This window comes from Haliaeetus albicilla, unplaced genomic scaffold (assembly GCF_947461875.1).
Source record: "Haliaeetus albicilla unplaced genomic scaffold, bHalAlb1.1 scaffold_158, whole genome shotgun sequence".
NCBI classification, from domain to species: Eukaryota; Metazoa; Chordata; class Aves; order Accipitriformes; family Accipitridae; genus Haliaeetus; species Haliaeetus albicilla.
This window is the reverse complement of record NW_027212415.1, coordinates 29-21276: the sequence shown is the minus strand read 5'-3', so window position 1 is coordinate 21276 and position 21248 is coordinate 29. Positions and strand designations below refer to the sequence as shown.

The 21248-nt window shown below is 58.5% G+C and overlaps 1 protein-coding gene across 1 annotated transcript; it reads right to left on the bottom strand.

The window, feature by feature from the left end:
* Positions 1-8737: 8737 nt before the first annotated feature.
* Positions 8738-20989, bottom strand: LOC138684025 (maestro heat-like repeat-containing protein family member 7). The gene is made up of 19 exons (XM_069777775.1): positions 20277-20989; positions 19948-20045; positions 19673-19759; positions 19207-19311; positions 17882-18047; positions 15997-16106; positions 15401-15550; positions 15049-15203; positions 14810-14954; positions 13886-14073; positions 13660-13797; positions 13243-13357; positions 12801-12935; positions 12278-12454; positions 11449-11604; positions 10233-10334; positions 9705-9807; positions 9309-9368; positions 8738-9041 (listed from the first exon to the last, which is right to left on the bottom strand). Exons 1-19 carry the CDS (start codon positions 20422-20424, stop codon positions 8896-8898), a joined length of 2484 nt encoding a protein of 827 aa, XP_069633876.1. The 5' UTR covers positions 20425-20989; the 3' UTR covers positions 8738-8895.
* Positions 20990-21248: the final 259 nt, after the last annotated feature.

Sequence of the window (21248 nt, the reverse complement as noted above, 5' to 3'; positions counted from 1 at the left end):
CCCGGGTACGGCTGCAGAGCGTCAATGTGGTTTGTGACAAAAGAATGCATATCAAGAAAAGGGAGATAGTAGAGATACTAATGAACATTCTTTAGCATAAGTTGTATCAAACGTGTAGTGTCCAACCACGCAGAATCACTAGAAAAGGGTCAACTAGTGGACAAGTGAGGAAGACTATCAAAGACCACCAGAGGACCCCTGAAGATCACCAAAGATCTCGAGTGCGCCTGCGCCAAGGACATTTACGTATATGACTGAGTTCCTGGAATTCAGATGAATATGTTAGTTGTTTCCAGGAAAAATCGTGAATATGTATGTCCATTCTGTATATAATCTCAACTGTTGAAAGAATTGGTATGCACGATAGGTGGAACGATCCCCCGTGCATCCAGCGATGCAATGAAGAATGCCTGCTTTCTAAAACTCCAAAATTGAGTCTTAGAGAGTTTCTGAAGTGCCGACTTCTGGTAACACTTGAAAGGTCCCTTCCAAGCCAAACTATTCTATGATTCTAGAATTCTATTATGTGGCTTCTTGTGGCACTTTGCATGTTAACGAGGCCTTTGGTGCCAAGTTCCTGAACTGCAGATATTGAAAGAATGAACCAGCCTAGAAGGAAGCAAAAGGCTTCCTGAGGTCCATCCAAGTGTGGGGAGTGAAGGGGAGGACGAGAGGCAGGTCAGCTCATGGAGCATGTTGAGCACCGTCTAGCCACGCCACAGCAGAGGGCATTCCCCATCTCCCCGGGTGAGGCACGCGCACATGATGGAAACCTCTCCTTTGTTCAGAGTCCTTCAGTCACGTTCCCAGGGCAGACCTATTCCTCCTCCACCCACAGACATCAACGGCTTCCCATTTCTGGGTTCGCACATGGTTGGAAGGATGCGCTAAAACCCTCAACCGCCGCCTTGCTTCTTGCCGAGTTCCCTCCACCCTCTTTGGCATCCCTACGCGCTGCCAGTCACTGCCCAATCACTAACTGAGACGTTAAGAAGCTCTTAAGGCTTTCCATCTCATTGTCAGGGGATGACCACGTTTCTCCAGTCACCATTCATGCATGCTAAAAACCCCAGCTGAGGAAGCACATCTTGTGGAAGGGAGAACCTCCCCGAGGCCCCTTTGTGCTTCTTGAGGTCTAAGCAGCAGTGACAAGTGCGGACAGTGACCCCCCACCCCGGGCAGGCGGGGGAACCAGGCTGGAGGGAAAAGGCCTTCCCTGAACAGGTGGTTCTTGGTCATGTTTCTCTGCAGATCACCCGTGCCATCTCCGAGGTGGTGCTTGCCCTGAGGAGCACGGAGGAGCTCAGGCAACTGCTTCCCCACCTCCTTCCCAGCCTGCTCAGGTGGGCCAGTGAAATGCTGGGTGGGGAGAGGCAGCTTTTGCTCATGACCAGCTGGAAACAACTGCATGTGGAGAAGCCGTGCAGGTAAAGAGCCGAAGGGGCAGATGGAGGGGCTGGCTTCAGTTCCCCGTGCCAAGGCATGTGCCTTTGTGGGGCTGAGGGAGGGCTTGGCCTGCCCCACTTCCTAGATGTGGAAAGCGGTCGTCGTGGTTGGTTTTACTTCTGTTCCTTCGTGGAGAAACTCCAGCTCCCAGGCAGGAAGCTCTTACGCAGCTCATACTGCGGACGGCCGTCCTCTTGCCTCCTGCATCCCCTTGTGTGCACAATAGCATTGCACTCCCTCAACGGACCCCCGCTGGAGCAGTGACTCTTGCGGGCACTGGTGTCATTCTTGGCCAAAGGCTGGTGGGAAGAGGTATGAGGTGTTGGCCTTGGTTGACACCTAGCGTGGAGTCAGTCTAGAGGCGTGGCTTTTCTTCTGCTTCGGTGGGTCTGGGGCATGAAGAAAATGCCAGTGTCGTTAGCTGCAGTCTGGAAGGCTGTGAAGCGTCATCCCAGGGCTATTTAGCTCTGCTGCAGATCAGTCTTCCCCTAACCTGCTGCGATTTGAGAGTTCTTGGGGTTTCTGGCGGTGGTGCTGTTTGGACTTGTTTTGTTTGATTGGGTTTGTTTATTTTGCGCTTTGCTTCTTTTGCCAGGATTTTCCTTTCAGCTGTCGAGTTGATGCTGGGCAAATGCATGGCGCAGAAATGGACGCGGCTGCTCGTGAATCGGGGAGTGTGGGCTCGCCTGGAAGACCCCGTGGCTCACCCTGAGGGGGTGCGTCTCCTGACCAGGTAAGAGCCCCAGGGATGCATCTGGCCAACTCCTGCAGGGCTGTGCCCAGGGAAATGGCCGCTGGGACCCTCCCGGCGTGCCCGGGAAGCCGTCAGGAGCTGAAGAATAGTGTCTGCATCGGCGCAAGTGAATTTTGGAGGCCCGGCCTGTGGCCTTCCTGCGTAACTGTGTGTCCCTCGCTTGTGACCCCTGCGCAGCGTCCTGCTCAACGCTGGGCTCGTCTCCCGCTCTCTGGTGAAGAACCTCTTGCCGTGGCTGAATTCCTGCTCAGTTAAACTGCGGATGACAGCTACAGCTTTCTTTGCTGAGGTAAGGCAGGAGATGGGGAAGGAAGGGGTCAGAGGACTTTTACTGAGATACTGCTGCTTGGGATGTCTTTTTTTGTGGGAAGATCCCTGGCGAACGGGTCCCTGGAGCGGGGTGGCCAGGGGAGCACCTGGCCGGGACCAGGTCCCCACGGCGCTGCCTGTGGTGTTGTTCCAGATCTCTCGGGACCGCAGGACGACAGGGACCTCCGAGCGAGGCAGGCACTAGAGGAATCCCTCCGCAATACCTGGCCCCAGCCAGCACCACGGAGTTAATTAAAGCTCATCAAAAGACACCGAAAGGGGAGTGTATCTGTTCTTTCCCTGATAGCACCCCGGCGGTTGGTGAGACAACGTGTGGGTGACACCGAGGCTGGGGGCTGCCAGCTGTGGGGCCCCTCTCAGGTCTTCCCGGGCTGGGGACAATGGAGTCATGCCGGGACAGACCCCAGAGCAGGGGTCTCCCCGTGGGGTCCTGGGGCCTTGCCGTGCCCTCCCACTGCCCATGGGGATCCCCTCGCCACCCCTCCCACCGCGGCACGACCACCTCCAGCACCAGCCCGCGCTGGTGCAGGGAACAGCCCGGGAGAGCCCCGACCGTATCGCCACAGCAGGCTTCGCCCTCCCGGTGTCCCATCACGCTGGGACCCCCCACGGCACTGCCCAGTGACGCGCTGGGGGGAGTAGGGGGCACTGGGGGGAACCGAGGGGGTCACAGGAGGTTACAGGTGTGTGGGCAGGGGGCGGAAGGGGGGCACCGGGGGACGAGTGGGGAACGGCGGGGGGACATCAAGGGTCAGCAGTGGCACAGGGGCCGAGCAGAGGGACGGAGAGTAGCATCTGGCTGGCCCGTCGGACCCCTGCCCGTTAACCCAGGCCTCACTGGTGCTGTTCCTCACCCCCAGCGAGCCTCTGCACATCTGCAGGGGGCAGGGGCAGCTCCACACAGGGAGGCCACCAGCAGAGACGTGGTTTTGTCCCTTGGGCTGCTGTGCACGCTGGCCCGGCTGCGAGCCCACGTGAGCCTCAGCCCCCTGTCCCGCGGGTCCCACCACACGCGTGACCCAAACGGAACGCTCTGCAAAGTTCGCTCAAACGAAGCACGTGCTTCCGCCTTGCCCAGTCCTTCCTAAGGGTGTTCCTTGGTAAAGGTGAGGATGTAAGCGGGAATGGAGCCCCTTTCTGGGTTGAACAGCAGGCTGAGGGGGGCTCCTGCTGTGGCGGGGGCACCGGCAAGGGCCAAGCTGGCCAGTCTTCCTTCGTCCCGGTCTTCAGAGGTGGCAACCTCCTGCGTGCTCTGGGCTGGCACAGCCTTGCCCGTGAGCCAGAGGAAGTTTCCCTCTCGAGTCCGGAGTCCTGCCCCATACACGGCACCCGGGGGCAAAGGAACCAAGAGGTTCCCCTCCTTCGCAGCGTCCCCAGCGTCATCTGTAGCAGCGCGCCTATCCTTCGTAGTGCCCAGAGCCTCATGTTTCGGGCCGAAATCCTCGGTTTAGGGTCCAAACCCGCCTTTGATGACCCCCAGCCTTTCCTCAGGGCCCACAGCCCCATTCTGAGGCTCTCAGCCCTACAGGTGGAGTCCGTTGCCTGGCAACCTCCACCCAGCAGTCCCTGGGGAGTCAGTGGACCCAGGACAGCCAATCGCATTTGAGGAGGCGGGGGCAAGGCATGTGATGGATAGGTAACCCACCAGTCAAGGTTCGAGGCCTGCAGGAAAGGTGGCAAGAGGGGAAAAAGCTGGGCACCCTGCCTGTGTGTGGGGGGGTGTTGGTTGGAGGCGGGGCATGCCAGCTCCACCAATCACAGCTGGCAAGAGCAAAGCACAGATGACTGATGAGCCGCCTGACCCATCACTGGATGGGAGGAGCAATCTCATGCAGCCAATCGGAGGAAACATCGCCTCAGGGGAGGGCGGGCAGCACACCGCAGCAGGCGGCCAATCACAGAGAGCATCCCCTCAGGTGCACCTGGGCAGCCTGAGCCCTGGGGCCAGTCAGAGGCAGCCCTCAGGGAAGGGCGGGCCCCAAACCAGGGCACAGTGGCAGCCGAGGGGACCGATCCGAGGCAGCACCGCCTGAAGGGAGGAGACTGGCAGCCCTCCCCAGCTGTGCTGACCCATGGGAGAAGAAGGTGGGGCCTTCTCATGGGGCCAGGAGTTTCCTCTAGGCACCTGCAGTGCCGAGGGCTCCGGCAGTCCTGGGAGCTGAGTGTGCCAGGCGCAGGGCAAGCGGCTGAGCTGGGCGTTCTCCAACGGCAGGCGTTTGTACGAGGGGGGCTCGGAGGGAACCCGTCTTGCCCTCCCGCTGCAGGGGGTCGGGTCCGGGCACGCGTGAGCCCTGGCCCCCTGCACGTCGGGCTTTGCAGTGCCCTCAAATGGCCTGAGCCTCCTCCCAACCCCACAGAGCTGCTCAGACCTGCTGCTAACTCCTGTTTCCCCGCCGCTGACTTGCTGCTCGCAGGGATCGGGCGCGTTGCTTCAGCTGCATGTCCTGAAAGAAAGCAGAGGACCGAGAAGCCAGAGAGACAGGGGGAGAGGTCGCTGCAGAGTGGAGTCCCTGGAGATAAATGTCTTTGGGGGAGGCTTCTCATGTCAGGCCAGGCAAACAGATGAAACTGTGGAGTGGGAAGGCTCCCATAAGCAATAGCTCAAAGGGGTGAGCTCTGCCTGCTAGCTTGTTTTATTAGCTGGGACAACATCAACAGCAACCACGGCAGCTGCTGAAGACAGGCTATTTAGAGAGCATATTCTCCTCTGAGCAAATACAAGGCTAACTCTTGACACCCTGGTTCCCCCAGCAGCCCCCTCCTGCCTCACTCATGGGAGAGGAGCAAGCTGTGGGCCAGGTGAGGGGCTGGTGGGAAGCTTGTGACACTGGTCAGGAGGTGAGGACTAGCTCCCACAGGGGCACAGTGCCCCCAGGAGCCCCAGGCCAGCACGGCCCTACTCCTATGGCCGTGGTCCCCCAGGGCATGGCCAGGCTGCACTGTCCCACTGTGCCAGCCCACCTCCATGGGAGGTGAGGGGTTCCCAGGCTCTGCGTGTGCATGGAGGGCTGGGAGGGGGCCAGGCTCTTGGGGTGCTGGGACCCAGAGATTGGGCTGTGGCACGTTCCCTGCTCTGGGAGCAGAACAGGCACCATGGGCAACTCGCTCAGATGTGGCTGTCCCTGTTGCTGCTCTCAAAACTTCAGGCAGAAATCCCTCCAGAGGCCAGGACAAACCCCACCTCACGTGGGGTGTCTCCGCAATGGCCGGCAGATTTTCCTGCCTTCCCACCATGGTCTGGCCCCATCATGCTGAGCCCCAGGGAGCAGAGACAGGTGGGGGCCTTCCGGCAAGGAAGGAGGGCTGAGGGGAAGTCTGCTCATCCAAGGGCCGAAGGCTCTGGGACACATGGGGCCTTCCTCACCCATTGCACCTCAAGGTGAAGGGCGAGGGGCAGAGCACAGCTGGAGCTAGAGGAGCACAGCCGGAGCTGGGGCTGCCTGCCTAGTCCGGGGGTGGAGGGAGGAGAAGGTGTGGGGAGGGATGTCCATGACTGTTTCTGGGAATGCTGTCTCAGGCCCCAGCCTTCACCAGGGCCATGCCTCCCCGTGCCCCTTGCCTAAACTTCCCACCCCTTGTTATCGCTCACGACGCTGCCAGCTGGTTTCCAAGGCTGGGCCTGGCAGAGGAGGGAGGAGAGTTGTGGTCGACCCTTTTCGCTCCTCAGGCTGGAGAATGACATCCTTAGCTGAATCAAGAGGGCAGACGCGGAGAGAGGGATGATACTGAAACAAGGAGTTTGGAGAGCTGTCTAAGCGCAAGATCTGCAAGCAAGACTAAAGCAAGCCCTGCCTCTGGTGACTTGGCTTCCCAGGTCACTATGGGATGGAAGGGGACCTTCTGCTGAAGATCTCTCATGGACGGACGTCCCGACTGCAGACATGTAGAGCTCCTCCAAGGGGGTTACTCTGGGTGCCTCAGTGGAAGGCAGAGGTGGCCCTAGGCCTGAAAGACCAGCTGTACTGAGGTCTGGTGCCCTTGAGTGCTGCTGCCCATGGGATTCCCACCAAAAGTCCCCTGAAGAGGCAAGAATCTTCACCCGCTGTTTCATGGTCACTACAGCCAAGGCTGACAATGGTTTTTCCATCCCTGTGTCCCGATCCAATGTCGGGGAAGGTGTCGATATGATCCCAAGAGCAAGATTAAGACACAAGCAAGGTCAAATGCCGTATACCCAAAAGAGCTTTTATTATCAAAAGTAGAAAATAGTAGCGCTAGGATAGAATGGAAGAAAAGGCAGAAATTAAGCAAGCAGTCGGGATAGAGTTGCAAGAATAGTCACCACCATGGATCCAGCAGCATCCAGTTGGTCCTCAATCTTCAATTCTTTGGTGATGGGTGCACACCACGGCTTGTCTCCACGTTTTTTTTGTAGGGCATAGTCCGATGCACACGCATACATACTGTTCACGCACTGTTCATGCGCTGCAGGTTTCATCTATCACATGACCTTTGCGTGATCAATGCCAGAAACCAGTACCTTATCTCAAAGACTGCAGTTTCCATGACAATGATAGTCTCCACATTCCTGCATGCTTTGCCGGCTCCAGCCTGTCTCCTCCCCTGGATGCCTCAGTGGCCTGATAATCGTCCTTATGGACGGAGGAGTGCCCTGCTTAAACAAGCCATCTCTGGGATAAGTGGCTCATCACAGCAAACAATCCTTGAGATGAATGGCTTGCGATGACAGTCCAGTCTCTCGCAACAAACAGTCTTTGAGACAAATAGCTCGAGATAACAATTCAGTCTCTCACACCCTGACCAGCACTCCCTCTTCTGCAAGGACCAGAGTCAGGTGAGCATCACCTTTGTTGGCCTACCTGGCACCTGTGTGAAGAAGTGGTCCCAAGACACCCTAGAAACCTACTGGACCCTCAGAGGTGCTTAGTGGAGAAACTAAACAGAGCAGGAAACAACCGCCTGGGGACGGACTCCTGCACTTGTGAGCGGCACAACTGTCAGACTGCTCTGGAGACTCTGACGGTACGTTCAACGGCAGACACATTTCTGCAGCTTGGCATCTGCTTGCTAACTCACACTTGGGCACAAGGGAGTCGGGTGCCCTTTGCGGGTGCCCGTGGAGATTCGCAGGGCGCTGTGCTGGCCCGGCCTCAAGGAGTGTGGGGAGCCAGGGCAGTTTGGTACTCCTGAGCCACAAGGCTGTCGCAGAAGTGACAAGTGCGGACAGTGACCCCCCACCCCGGGGGGGTCAGTAATTTCCGTCTGCTGTGACAGCCTCTGGGTGCTTGATGGAAACTCAAGACTGGCACTGGAGATAAAGCTGCCAGGCTAAAGATGCTGCTGTCCTTCAAAACGACCTCTCTGTGTAGGTGACAGGAGGGACTGGACTCCAGCACAGAAAAGGGTTGTCGGCGCTGCTGCTGCTGGAACGAGCGGTGTGCCAAGGCATCCCTTGGACTCCCAGCCCATTGCCTCCTTCTCTCCCTGCCGAAGCAGTGCCTGCTGCGTGCTGGCAGAGCAGAGGTTCCCCAGGGACCCCAAGGGGACAGCCTGGGCTTGGTCCCAGAGCTGGGGGGAGCTGCTGGCCTGGGGTGGTGAGGAGCTCTCTGCTGCTGGGGATTTGATGCCCTCCCTCCTTCCAGGCCTTGGGAAGGCAGCCGTGGGAAGCCTGGCACACGCTGCCTCCACTGCCTGGCTGATGGCACCGACCATGGCCAGATCAGCCCAGCTGCTGAAAGGGCTGGGAGTCCGGCCCCAGCAGCCCAGAGGAGGTGTGGCAGGGCACAGGGGCACAGCTCTTCCCACAGGGAAACGTCTCCCCTGGCTCATGGGCAAAGATGTGCAAGCCAGGAGCCTGCCAGAGGTGGCCACTTCAGAACACTGGCATGAATGACGAGTCGGCAGCTTGGCCGAGCATTTGTTCAGGCCCTGGAATGTCTCAGGAGGGGAAGGTTGGGCTATAGCTTCCCTCCTCCTCCCCTCTGGGTTTTGTGGTCTCCAGCAGTGCTGCTAGGGCTTTGGTGCAAGGACACCCTGGGTCAGCGCGTGCTGTGCTGCCATGAGCTACTGGGAAGTCGGGGTGCCGGGCAGCTCTCCAGGCAATCCCGATTTCTCCAGGGTCTGCCATTTCCCCTTCACCCTCTGCATCCCTAAAGAAAAATATTTGCACAGGGGGTGAGCAAACATGCTTCTTTTGGGGGAAAGCCCAAACAAGAGGTAAAATTGTTGTAAAACAAGACTGGGGCCAGGGTGTGCCGAGAGATGAGCTGTCCTGCAGGCAGCAGTAGAGGCCAGGAATGATGCTGTCTGCTCAGCATGCTCATGTCCTGTGTGAAGGACACCATGGGACTGGGCTGGTTGTTCCAGCTTTATTTCCATGCAGCCATTTTCCCCAGGAGAGACCTTCACTTCTCCCTGTCTCTGCAGAGCCCACAGCACAATCTTCGTAGGGACCATCCTGATGTTGGCTGCCGAGGTGCCAGGATCAGCAAGGTCTGAGTTGCCAGGGAACGAACTGAGGACTCTGCATCATTCACCAAGGGCTGGAGGGCTGCAACAGAACGAAGGACAGCAGTGGTGAAACCCCGCTGTCCGCAGAGACCCTCCCATGCCAGCCCCATCTGTCTCTTTCCCTGGCCAGGAGGAGCAGGTGGGACCAATGGATCATCAGCTGGAAGCTGCTGCTCAGAAATGCCTCTGACACGTTCCTCTACCCCTGAAGCATTTTCCTGGAGCAGGACAAGGCATAGCAACACCCTGCCCAGGCTCTGTCCCCTGCCCCACCAGCCCGAGCCAGCATAGCACTGCCCCTACTCACCCCTGCACATATCCTGTAGCTCCTCCTCATTTCGGTCCCTCAGGTGCCGTGCACCAAGCCCTAGGCACAGAGCTCCCATCAGACCTCCCACTCGCCAGCATGTTGCTGGCAGCGCAGCCCCTGGCCCTGCCAGCTCAGCTGCACGCCCTCCTCCCCCTCAGCAGGGCTGACCCCAGGGAAGGAGACTACCCGAGGGCAGTGGGACTGAGCAAGGCTGCCACCAAGCCCACCTACGTGGGCAGGGGTGGGTGAGGGAGGCACAGAGCCCCTGTCTGCCCAGGCCCTGGATGGGGCAGCCGAGGCTCTGGCAGCCACAGGGCTGCTTCTTGCTGCCAGTGCAGTGGCAGGGACTGGGGCCAGGCTGTCAGAAGAGGGACCCTGGGGGCTGGGGCTCACCAATGAATCTGATGGCCTCCACTCTCAAGGTGGCCTGAGCGTCCTTCAGGTATGGCAGGCTGTGATGCAGGTATTCTTCCATCCTCCTCCTGTCCTGCACCAGCTGGAGAGAGCACAAGGTCACAGGGCTAGCACAGACCATTCCCAGCCGGCCAGACCAGTGCCTCTTCCCATCACCCTCCTTCCTCCCCAGGCCATTCCTTTCTTCCAGCCAGGAGCCCTGTGGGGCTGAAGTTCAGGGAGAGCCACAGGCAGAGGGGGCCCGGAAGTACTGAGGCCCCTCCGTCCTGCTGCCAGGGCCCAGGTGGGCCAGGGTCTCCTTCAGCACCCAGGGGTGGGAGCGGAGAGGGACCTGGAGGAGAAGCCCTGGGGGCTCTATACTTGAGGGACAGGAAGGAGGATGCAGCTCCAGGCTGTGGGTTCCAGTCTGGAGCAGGGCCGGTGAGCAACAGCTGCACAGTCCACACCCCGGGCACATGGGGCATCCCTTGTCCAGCCTGGGCCCTGGGGCTTTGGGGTTGTCCTCACCAAGGTCTCTCCAATCCTCCACGTCTGCTTTGTCTGGGCCAGTTGCTTGAGCTTTTTCCTCTTCAGGAGGTCTGCACAAGTGAGGAGGGCTTCCCCAGAGGCCTGCAAAGCAGCAGAAGCTGGGAGATGGCACCACAGCTTGAGAAGGAGACCTGGCATCCCCCTCCTCTTGGCAAGGCTGCGAGCTGTTCCCAGCTTGTTATGGGAAGAGGCTGCTGCGGACAGAGTCTGAACTGGGTTTAATGGCCAAGGCACGGACATGGGGCAGCCAACACCTCACGCACCGCACTCTGCCAGCCAGCAGAATAGACATCCGCAAGAGCTGCTGAGCTGCTGCTAGGGCTGGGGGCAGAGTGAAGGGTAAGGGAGGTGTGGGCCCATGGCTGCAGGCCATGAGAGTAGCAGTCCCATAGACACCAGGGCAGGAGGGAGGCAGCAGCACCTCACGTGGGCAGCCCCCAGCAGGACGCTTGGCTCCCCAGCCAGGGCTGCCCCAGCTCCTTTAGGCTGAGGCTCCAGCTGGGTTGATCCTGGGATGTATGACCAGTATTCCTCTGACCGTACCTCCCTTCCCACCACTCTCCTCACTCCAGGCTGGGGAACAAGCTGGTTCTCCACTCCTCTGCACAGACCAAGTTCCCTGGCCTGACGCAGGGTGATCTCTGTGAGCAGTGCTTCAATCCTGCTCTTAGGGAGCTACCCGAAACATCTGGGGGTCTCTTGGGCACAGCCCTTGGGGGACAGGGATTGGGGCTCATCGAAGTCCTGGCCTCTGACACCTGCAGGGACAGCTGGGAAGCCTGTAGGGACCTGTGTGTTCGGTGGCCACGGGCTGCTGCCCAGCCCTGCTGGACCATGTAGGGCAGGTCTGGGAAATGTCCATGCCAGCTTCTCCTCACGTGCTCGTGCTGGCTCTGCAGGGACCCTTCCTTCCTCTGGGCTGTGCTGGGGGAGGCTGAATGGGGGCAGCAGGGCTGGGAGGGGACCCCAGCACCCTGGCCACCTCTGCAGCAGGAGGCTCGGGGGGAGGAGGAAGGCAGTGGTGGGACTGGTGCAGGGGATGAGGGGAGCTCTACCCTGTCCTCAGTGACTTGGGCAGTGCAACCCCGAGGTTACACATATTCCCAGAGTACGACTGCCAGCAGCCATCACCCCCGATGCCCAGGCCAGCGCTGTGACCCCTCCCCCTGTCACTGTTCAGCTTTGAAATCTGTACCTTGGCCACACTCCCAGTCTGGTCATTCATATGGAAGAAGAGCGGGACCAGGACCCTCTGGATTTTCTTCTTCATCCGTCTCTTGTCTCTCCCCACCACAGTCTCCATCATGTCTCTGAAGAGGCAGATGGAGAGCTCTCGCAGCTGGCTGGACTCCTGGTAGGAAGGAAGACGGGGGATTTCAGCAACAGCCTCTCCCTGCCCACGGTGATCAAGGGCATTAGGGTGGTGGATGTGAGGGGAGATGCTCCAGGGTCAGATTCTGCACAGAGGAGCTGTGGGCCAGATCTGCAGCTGGGGCTGAAGGGCCCCGGGCAATGGTCCCCATCAAAGGCCACACAAGAGGTTTCTGTCAGGTGGTGCTGTGCCTCCAAGTGCTCTCCCAGCCCTCCAGCATTCACCACCAGCTATGTCAGAGCAGCACTCCCCGGGGATGGGCTGAGGAGGACACCAGGCTGCCCCTCAGCAATGCCTGCAGGACACACACCGCAGGCTCAACCTCAGCTCCCTGCCACAGTGCCTGGGGAGAACGTCTGGTCTTGCCTGACAGCGCATCTGGGGGAGCCCTCGTGGCTCCGAGCAGCTCTTGGGCTGCTGGTGCTTTGCACAGGGGCGAGCCCCAGCGCAGGGGGATCGGGTCACCCAGAGGCATCCACCTGCCAAGGAGAAGCTGTACTGGGCTGCAGAGCCCAGAAGCCATCCCATGAGAGCCCAGGGGCGTGAGGAGGGAAGCAGCCCTGCCCAAGTCCTGCCTGCAGGGCTGGGCTGGAGGGCAGCTGTCCTTGCAGAGTACCCATCTGTGGGGCTCAGGCTCCCACAGCAGCCTTACGTCATCGATGAGTGGCAGGAGCTTCCCTGCCAGCTGCAGAGTGATGTGGCTGGCCTCCTTCCTCTTCATGTGTCTCAGCAGGTTTCTGAAGACAAGCAAGGCCTTCATCTTGATATCTGTGTCACCATTGTTCAGAGTCCTCAGGATGTCGCTCAGCAGGATATGCATTTCTCTTGCCTGTATGAAGCACAGGATTTCTGTTATGGTGAAGCACTGGAAGACCACCCTGGCAAAAATGCTGTGTTCACTGAGCACCAGCCTCCCATCCAGCTTCCTGGCAGGTGGCACAGGAATCGCTGCAGCAGCCTGCTCTCTGGTGGTGGCCACATGTGTGCTGATGGGGACGAGGGAGAGCAGGGGTAGGGAAGGGAAGGCAGGACAGCAAAGGCTCGATGTCCCCTGCTCAGCCACCCCCTTTTCTGACACCCACCTCCTTACTCTCAGCCAGACCCAAGCCACTGCGTTACCCACTGCCCCAGCCCCAGGCTGCCAACATGGCTTCACTTGACTATGCCTTGCTCACCATCTCAGGTTTTTCTGACAGTGTGATGATACCTCTGAATACCAGCGCTTGTGTTATGTGGCATGGATACGTCATATACGACTGGAGGAGGACCAGGTCACTCAAATCCTTTTTAAGGTCATCGCAGGCCAGCAGCTGAAACAAAGACAGCAGCGAGAGACTGGCAGAGCCTGCAGGACTCCCCGCACTGTGCCGCTCCTGGTTCCCACTGCCAGCTCAGGACATGGGGGCCTGACGTAGCCCATCCTGGGGGAAGCTCTGCCTGTGGACATGCCGGTGGTTGTGAGTGCTACCCCAGCAGAAATGGGTCGAGGCCAGAGGTACTGACAATGGACCGCCTCTGTCCCAGCTCCGGTGACTGTCATCCCACCCTGCAGCCGTGTCGGCAAAAGGGCAGGGTTCAGAAGCATCTCAGAGAGGCACTGCTTGTCACCAGGCCTACCTCAACGTAGAAAGTCATGGCAAAAGTTATCTGGAATTCCTTCCTACAGCCAAGAATCCCTTGCAGATGCTGGAACATGGAGGATCGCTGATCAACTGGGCTCTTACTCATCTCTCTAGAAAGGGAAAGAAAAGCACCACTGGGATGGAGCAGGGCAGGCAAAGCCTTGCTGGGATTGCACTGCCCAGCCTAGTCACGACGCCCCAGGCCAGGACGTGCGTTTGCACTCAGCTACAGCTTCTACACAACTTGCTCACAGCACCCTGGTCTTTCCCCAAGCAAGGAACGCCCTTTCCAGTCTGACCGCTCTGTCACGAGCACTGCGGCTGCAGCCTTGTGCCTTGGCACACTGGGGACCCTCTCTCAGCCACGACGGGTGGCGTTGCGGAGGCACTGCTGCCTGAAAGGGGCTCTCACCTGGCCAGCAAGCTGATTCCTCTGTGGTGGGTCTCAGTTCCGAGAAGCATGTCCCAGCCGCCCTCCTTCTGGATGCTCAGGACATGCTCTTCATAGCCAGCAGCACAGAGCAGAGCTTTAATGGCCTCCACTGCAAACCTGCATGCAGAGTGAAGTCCAGTCACAGACAGAGCGTGTGCCCTGGCCGAGGGCCCAGGGGAATGGCAGGGGAAGGGGGATGGAGCACCTGAAAGGGCTGGGTTGATTGGCCTGATGCCATTCGCTGTATGTCCAGGAAATCTCCGTGGTGTGTTGTAGGAGCTCTGCAGTGTATGAAATCTGGAAGACCAGGCCCATGAAGACCTTGGCGAAGAGTGCTTTTAGTTTCTCCTGGCAGATGGGCTGCTGGATGAGCTTGTACAGGACCTTGGTTGCCTGTGGAATACACACAGTGACAACTCACTGCAAAGACATTGCTGTTGCACTGCCAAAGCCCTCGGGCAGCACATGGGGTTTGGCTCAGGCACTGGCCCGGGCCACAGAGACTCTGATGGAGACTGCAACCTGGCTTCCAGGCCAAGGCCAAGACCCAGCAGCCCCGGGGGCTCAGCTCTTGCTTTTGACGTGGGCACCACAAGCCTCCTGGGGCTAGCATGGCCTGCCTTTTGTACCCTGCAGACCCTCCTGGGTTTCCAGGCTCAGGCCTTGCAGCCTGTGCAGACTCTGCCATAGCCAAGCCCCTGCCCCAGCCCCAGCCTTTGCCCGGACTCTGGCTTCTGCCCCAGCCCTGACCCCAGCACCTCTCTGCCCCTGCCCCAGTCTGCACCCCTGCCCTTGTCTGGGAGCAGCCCCTGCCCCAACTCTTGCCCCTGCCCCAGGTTTCCAGTCTGCAGAGCAGGGCACAGGGATGCAGGCAGCAGGGAAGCAGAGTGCTGCCGGGGCAGGGGCAGACTTCGTGTTTGTGCACCGGGGCCCCAGCAGCACGGGGCAGCCCTGCGTGGCTGGCACAGGGGAGCCTGGTGCTGGGCAGGTGCCTGCTGGCCCTAAGGGCCTGTGTCCCTAAGTCCGGGAGGAGGTGGCTGCTTGGGGGCAGACAGGAGGGGCTGTGTCTGTTGTTCTGGGGAGGCATGAACAGCCCTGAAGGTGAGCAAGACCTGCTCTGGTCACTCACAGCTGAGGGAAGGCCGTGCATGTCCTCTGTGGAGTTGAACTGCCCTTGCGGTAGCTGGTCCTGGATCACACTGAGCAGCTCATTGCAGATCATCTCCCAGGTGCTGGGCAGGGAGACCATCACCTCCCACATGGCCAGGGCAGTGCTGCAAGCCAGAGCGTTCTGTTAGCAGGGCAGCCTCAGCCACCGCGCCGTGCCTGGGCTATGGAACAAGCCCCCAGGGTTGTCGGGGCTGGTACCTGTCGCATGATGGAGTGATCTTCAACAGGCTCATGACCGTATCCTTGGGGCGCCATTTGATCAGCAGGAAAAGGAGTGATTCCAGGCTGTGCCGGGCTGTCACTGTGCAGATGAACTCCATGTTTCTGTGGACAGACTCCAAGATCTTTCGTGCCTGGAAGGGACACAGGTGAGGATGGTGCTGCCGCTGGAGTGCAACCATCTCCTCAGCTGCCACTGAAACTGCTGCCCTTCCCATCCCTCTCTGCTGGCTTGAAATGGATGGCTTCAGGTGCCCAAGACACCCGGGCTTGGGAGGGAAAATGCCTGAAAGGTCTCATGGGCAGCAAAATCCCGCTGCAGGCTGCTTACATCTATCAGCCAGGAGGCAGGGTCTCTCATGGCCATGTAGAGCAAGCTGCAGGCCACCTGCTTGTCACAGATGCTGGAGTCTCTCATGGCGTCAATGGCTGTGAGGACCACGTCTGTCCTCTCAGAAGGCTGGAGGTATATGCCAAACACCTACGGGAAGAAGGAAGGGAGGGAAGACGTCGCGCTGAGTGCCCTGATTGTGCTGCGTAGCTGAGCTGTGCGAGCAGCTCTGCTGAGAGATGCCCAGCAGTGCTGGCACCATTGCCCACAGGAAAGCTGGAAACAGGGGCTGCAGTCACTGCAGGGCAGAGGATGAGAACAGAGGGCCCTCAGGGTGAGGGAGCAGGGCTGGGGTCATGGGCACAGCACGCTGGCCCGACAGAGAACCAGGGCTCACTGGTGGCCAGGAGCACTGGAGCTGCTGCTGGGACACTGGAGTGCCACCCTCAGGTAGTCCCTGCTCAGGGACAGCAGGAACCCTCTCTCACCAGGGAGAGCGAGGCCATGCCAGTCCCGCTGATTCTGGATCCTTTTGTTCACTCAGGTCTCCTGCTGATGCCATGGACAAGAGTCACAGTAAGGGAGGAGCTCATTACCATAGCAATGTCACTGCTGTCACAGTGCCAAGAAAGCCAGGAAGCGCTCTCAGCTTCCCATTCCCTCTGGAGCTGTGGATGCTCTGGATTATGTTTTGATAGCGTCCTGCCTAAACGGGGGGAAGAAAACACAGAACAGTTGGTAGGACGTAGGATCTTTGCCAACAAGCTTACCAAACGGTGAAAAGAGCTTGAAGCTAGGAATGGGCGAGGAGGGAGGTTACAACCTACAGTCAAGGGAAGGAAGTGGACAGGGCTGTAAAGCAAAGGGTGACGAGTGATGGGAACAAGAGGGACCTCAGGAATGATGGAGAAGGATTAGACGCACCTGCCTCAAGCATATGTATACAAATGCTCACAGCCCGGGAAACTCTAAGGAACTAGAGTTCTGCATGCAGTTGCACAAGTAAAACACAGTTGGAATAACTGAGACGTGGGAGATGGCTCACACAGCTGGAGTGCTGCGGTGGATGGATACAAGCTCTTCTGGACAGATGAGGAAGATGAGAAGGGGGGATTGCCTCCTATATGAAGGAGCACCTCAGATATATGGGACAACCAACAGTCTGGGAGAGACCGTGTGGGTCAGAAGCAGAGGATTTGCTCGCAATGTGTTAGGACACAAGCAGTTAAAGAGATTTCTGGAGGGCATCAGGGAGACCTTCTTTCTACAGGCACTGGAGGGAGCAACCACTGTGTTGCACAGCTGAATCTGTTGTTCACTAACACAGAAAAATTGTTTTGTGACATGGTAATCATGGCTGTAGGGGCCATGAAATAGTGGGGTTCCAGTCCCGAGAGGAGTGAGGAAGGAGAGCAGCAGAGAACAGTTCCTGGACTTCAGGTGAGCATTCAGCTTCTTCAGCTGGGCTCCTATGGGAACCAGCTGTGAAGGGCAAAGGAGGTCAGGGAAGCTGGTAGACTACCAAAGGACAGCGACCTCCATGCACAAGATGGTCCGCCCCAACACTTGGGCAAGTGAGCAGACATGTCAGGAGACTGGCCTGGCTAAGCTGGCAACTCCTGGCAGAGCTCCAACACAAAAAGGCAGTATGTGGGAAGTGGAAGGGTTCAGAGGAGAGAACTGCCAGTGGTGGGTAAGAACTGGGTCAGGGATTACTGACAGAACCCAGTCCACATAAGAACTCATTGTAGATGAGTGCCTGAGACTAGTCAGGTGTCAGAACTGACTGATGCCCTTGCAAGGCTGCTTCCTTTCATCCTAAAAGGTCATGGAGATGAGGTCCCAACAGCTGGGGAAAGGCAACTATTGCAGCCATAGGGAAAGGTGATGAGAAACACCATGGCTTTACCAATGGTAAATCATTCCTGGCCAACCTGGCTGTCTTCTGTGATAAAATGACTTTTTATCTTTGAAGAGGGGAAATTGCTTCTTAGGCTGCAGAGAAGTGGTGGAGCTTAATGGAACTTTCTAGTCCGAAGCAGGACAGAAACTCTAGGATGGGCAACCATTGCAGCAGGAAGTTTTTCAGTCCCCTGCTAACCAGGGCAGCTGTGGAACCACTGCTTCAAGGGAGGTAACAGTCCTGGATGAGGTCTGTGAGGTACCCGCATTTTTAAAGCAGCACACATGTCTACAGCACGAGCATTGGCTATTTCTCACAAGGCAAGAGCTAAGGGACCCCAGAGAGGTGCGTGGCTATCACCTTATCCATGTCCTCTTGTTTCTGCACACACTACCCTGATGCTGGGTTGTGTGGGCCCTGCAGCTGATGCAGCACAGCTGCTCCCCTACTCTGGCATTGGGAGGGTTTCTTGTTCCTTCCTCTAGCTGAGGAAAATGGATGAGGTGGCATGGTGCTTTGCTTGGCCTTGCTTTGGCCTCTCTGCCCAGAAGGACCCAACTTGTCGTTGTTTCTCTTACTTCTTTGTTGCAGGGTGAACTTGTAGAGGTATTGAAGAGCATTTGCAGCTGCAAAGCGGATTGTCTGGTTGTTGGGAGCACAGCACAGGATGAGACGTCCCACCACCCTGCCCAGGTCCTGGAAAAGCTTCTCTTCACCAAGGTGATGGTTACCAGAGACACCGACCTGAGGGAGGGAGGAAGCACTGGTAGCGGGGCTACAGCATGGCAGCTGGGGCCAAACCCTTTAGCCCAAGAGCTGGTGCAGGGCTGGGTGCTGCCGCAGGCAGAGCTCTTGCAGGATCTGCCCAGCCCTGCACCCAGCAGGGATCAGAGGGCTGTAAAGGTGCGTGCCCCAGCCCCTGCACGCTGCCAGCTCTTCCGCCCAGCGCAGGGGCACCTCTCAGCAGCCCCTGACCCAGCGCAGCAGCTGTGGCAAGGGGAGAGCAGAGCCTGAAGGGAATGCAATGCAGCAGTAGCAGGATGGGTAAGTAACAGCTGTCCCAAGCAGGAACAGCCTCCCCTGCAGCCCCACTGTTTCTGCTGCCTTTCCCTGCTCTCCAGCCCACAGCCCAGGCTCCTCTGCCTCAGGCCCAGGCTCCCTTGCCAGCTCCTGTTGCTTCTGCCCAGCAGACGCAGCCCACAGCTCTGGCTGGCTGTCTCCCCTCACTGCTTTCTCACTCCATCCCAGGCTGCAGCTGAAGGATTTTGACCACTGGGCCTTTCAGCCCACAGGATGGAGGTGCTGACATGAGGACTGGGACCTGACGTCTCCCCCATCCTGCCCTCCCATCACCACCACCACCACTCCTCCTCCCTCCCACAGCCTGCGGAGTGCCCCTGCCTCCGTGAGCTCCACTCCCCGTTTTGGCCACATCAAGCCACCTGCCCTCTGCTCCTGCCCAGCTCCTCTGCTCCCCCCGGCACAGGTGGGCAGCACCTGCAGGACAGCAGCACGTGTCCTGGGGCTGACGCCTGGGCATGTGGCAGGCAGTGGGGAGGTGGCTGCAGGGAAGGGGACGTGCCAGAGAGCCCTGTGGGCCCTGAACCCCTATGCTGCTGGGCAGCAGCCCAGGGCTGCCAGGCCAGGCATCACATCATGCTCCAGGACAGCTCTGACTTGGGCAGGCTGGGCAGCAGAGCTGGCTCCTGCCCTAGAGAAGAGGGGCCAGAGAGAAGCCTATAGAGACGGGGGAGAAGATGTCCTACTCAAGAGAGCACCTTGCTGAGTCCCCTAGCCCGTGCCCAGACTTCCCTCCAAGGAAGCCCTGAACCACAGACTATCCTGGGACGCTGGGAAGGGGTGATGGGGTGACTGGAGGTTGTCTGGACCTCAGGCTCCTTACCCTCACAGAGGAAGGGCTGACAAATGATCTGATCAGCCAGTCAATGATGTTCACAGCCTTCTCACGTTCGTCTGGCCTCTGGGACTCTGTGAAGGGCAGCAGGACCTGCGAGAAGAAAAGCCGATGCTCTGCCCTGGGCTCTGGCAGCTGTTCCAGGAGTGGCAGCTCTGCTAAGTGCCTGGCAGGGATCGGAGCACTTGCCAAGGCTTCCCGGGAACAGCAGCAAAGCCTGTCACTGGTTTCACGTCCCTAGAGCCCCTCCCAGCCCCAGGCAAGAGTCGCCACACCCATCTGCCATGTCCAGGGAGGTAGCCAGAGTCTGTTCCCACTGCAGCCTCCGCTCCTTTCTATGCTGTTTTCCAAAAGTGGCCTTCTGTACCCCTCAAGGTGCAGAGGACTTTGGGGCAGAAACCTCCCTTGGGGGTTTGTACTAGGGAAGCTGTGACCTGCTCTGGAAATGCCAGACCTGCAAGAAATTCTGCTGCTCCAAGAAGCTGGAGGATGAAGGGTTGAATAGAAAATCCTTCAGCCAGTTGTCCAGAATGCTCAGGTCCTGCAAAGAGAAGAGAAGGTTGTGGGGCTCCTTCATGGATCCCTCCTACCCACAGGAACTTGGTGTCTTTTTTCTGTTTTTTGCCCCCAGCTTTGCACACACAGCAGCCCTCCAGGAAGTGATCTTTGAGCATGGGAGGAGCTGGAAGGAGATGCAGGCCCAAGACAGATGGCAGTCTCTGTAGGTACCTCTCCTGAGTCTTTGAGAGAGTCCTTGACGTTCTCTTGGATGTCTTTCTCCTCACTTGGTGGCAGATCCAGATGGATGCAGGAATCAGACTTGGGATCTGATAAAGCAAGGCGGGAGGGTGAGCTGAAGGTGCTGGCAGGAGAGATTAAACAGCGATACCCTGCGTCTAGCCACATGCCAGCTCCCGAGGACAAAGCAAGCCCTGGGCTGGTGGTCTGAAACAGGGGACTGACATCGTATTTCTCCCATGCTGGTCAGGCCTGGGATGGGCCCAGCAGCCGGCTGCCATGCAGAAGCACCGCAAAGCAGCAAAACGTCCCTCACTCACCAGTCTGCAGCAGCGGGACCATGCACACCTCATCAGAGCTCAGTGGAAGGCTGTCTTTCTCTTCCTTTGCCTCCCAGGCCAGCTGGGGCTGGCTGGGGGGTCTCTGCTCAATCCTGGGGAAGGAGGAGAGGCCATGTGGGGTGGGCATGGGGCAAGGCCATGTCGCCTGGCCCCAACTCTGCACTGCCTGCAGGGAGAGCCTGGGGGGCCAATGGGGCTGTGCAGGAACCGGGAGATGCGTGGGACAGGCTTTTCAAGGAGCAGCAAATCTGGGGATGGAGGTTTGTGGGCAGGCTGTGAATATTCACAGCCTCACAGGGGGCTGGGCAGAGGCTCATGCCAGAGAAATCACAAAGGGCTTTCATGTTCCTGCACATTTCCCCCCACAGGGTGCCCACCCAGCCCCAGCCCCTCTCTCTTACCCATGTTGGGGACTAGGCAACTTCACGGAATTGCCTTGGTCCCGCGGGGATGCCGGGGGTGGCGGGGAAAGACGAGACATCACTCAGGGCTCCTTGCCAGCCCTGTGCTCCTGCCCTATCCCGTTGCCGTCCTCCTGGACACTGAAGGGCCGGAGCCACACTGGCACTAGGCAGCACCCACAGTGTCACAGAGGAAGTCACAAAGGGCTCCATTGTCACCTGCCACCCGGGCTGTGCGTGTCCACTAGCACGTCCACGCTGTGGCATATAAGCTACACATGAGCACAGCATGTGCAGGCACCCACCGTGCTGCATGCAGAAGCTCCTTGGCTTGAACATCTAGGAAGAGGATCTTTGCATTTGGGAGGAGACAGCATAAAGGAGGGGATGCAGTCCCCACAATACCATCACTGGTGCAGCAGCTCATGATTCTGCGGCCATCTACACCAGCCTCAAGCTTTGCCTTCCTGACAGGGTCAGGCACATTCATTCCCTGTCATCTTGCCAAACACCCTGTCACTTTACATTCTTGCCCCCTGCTGCAAGTAGA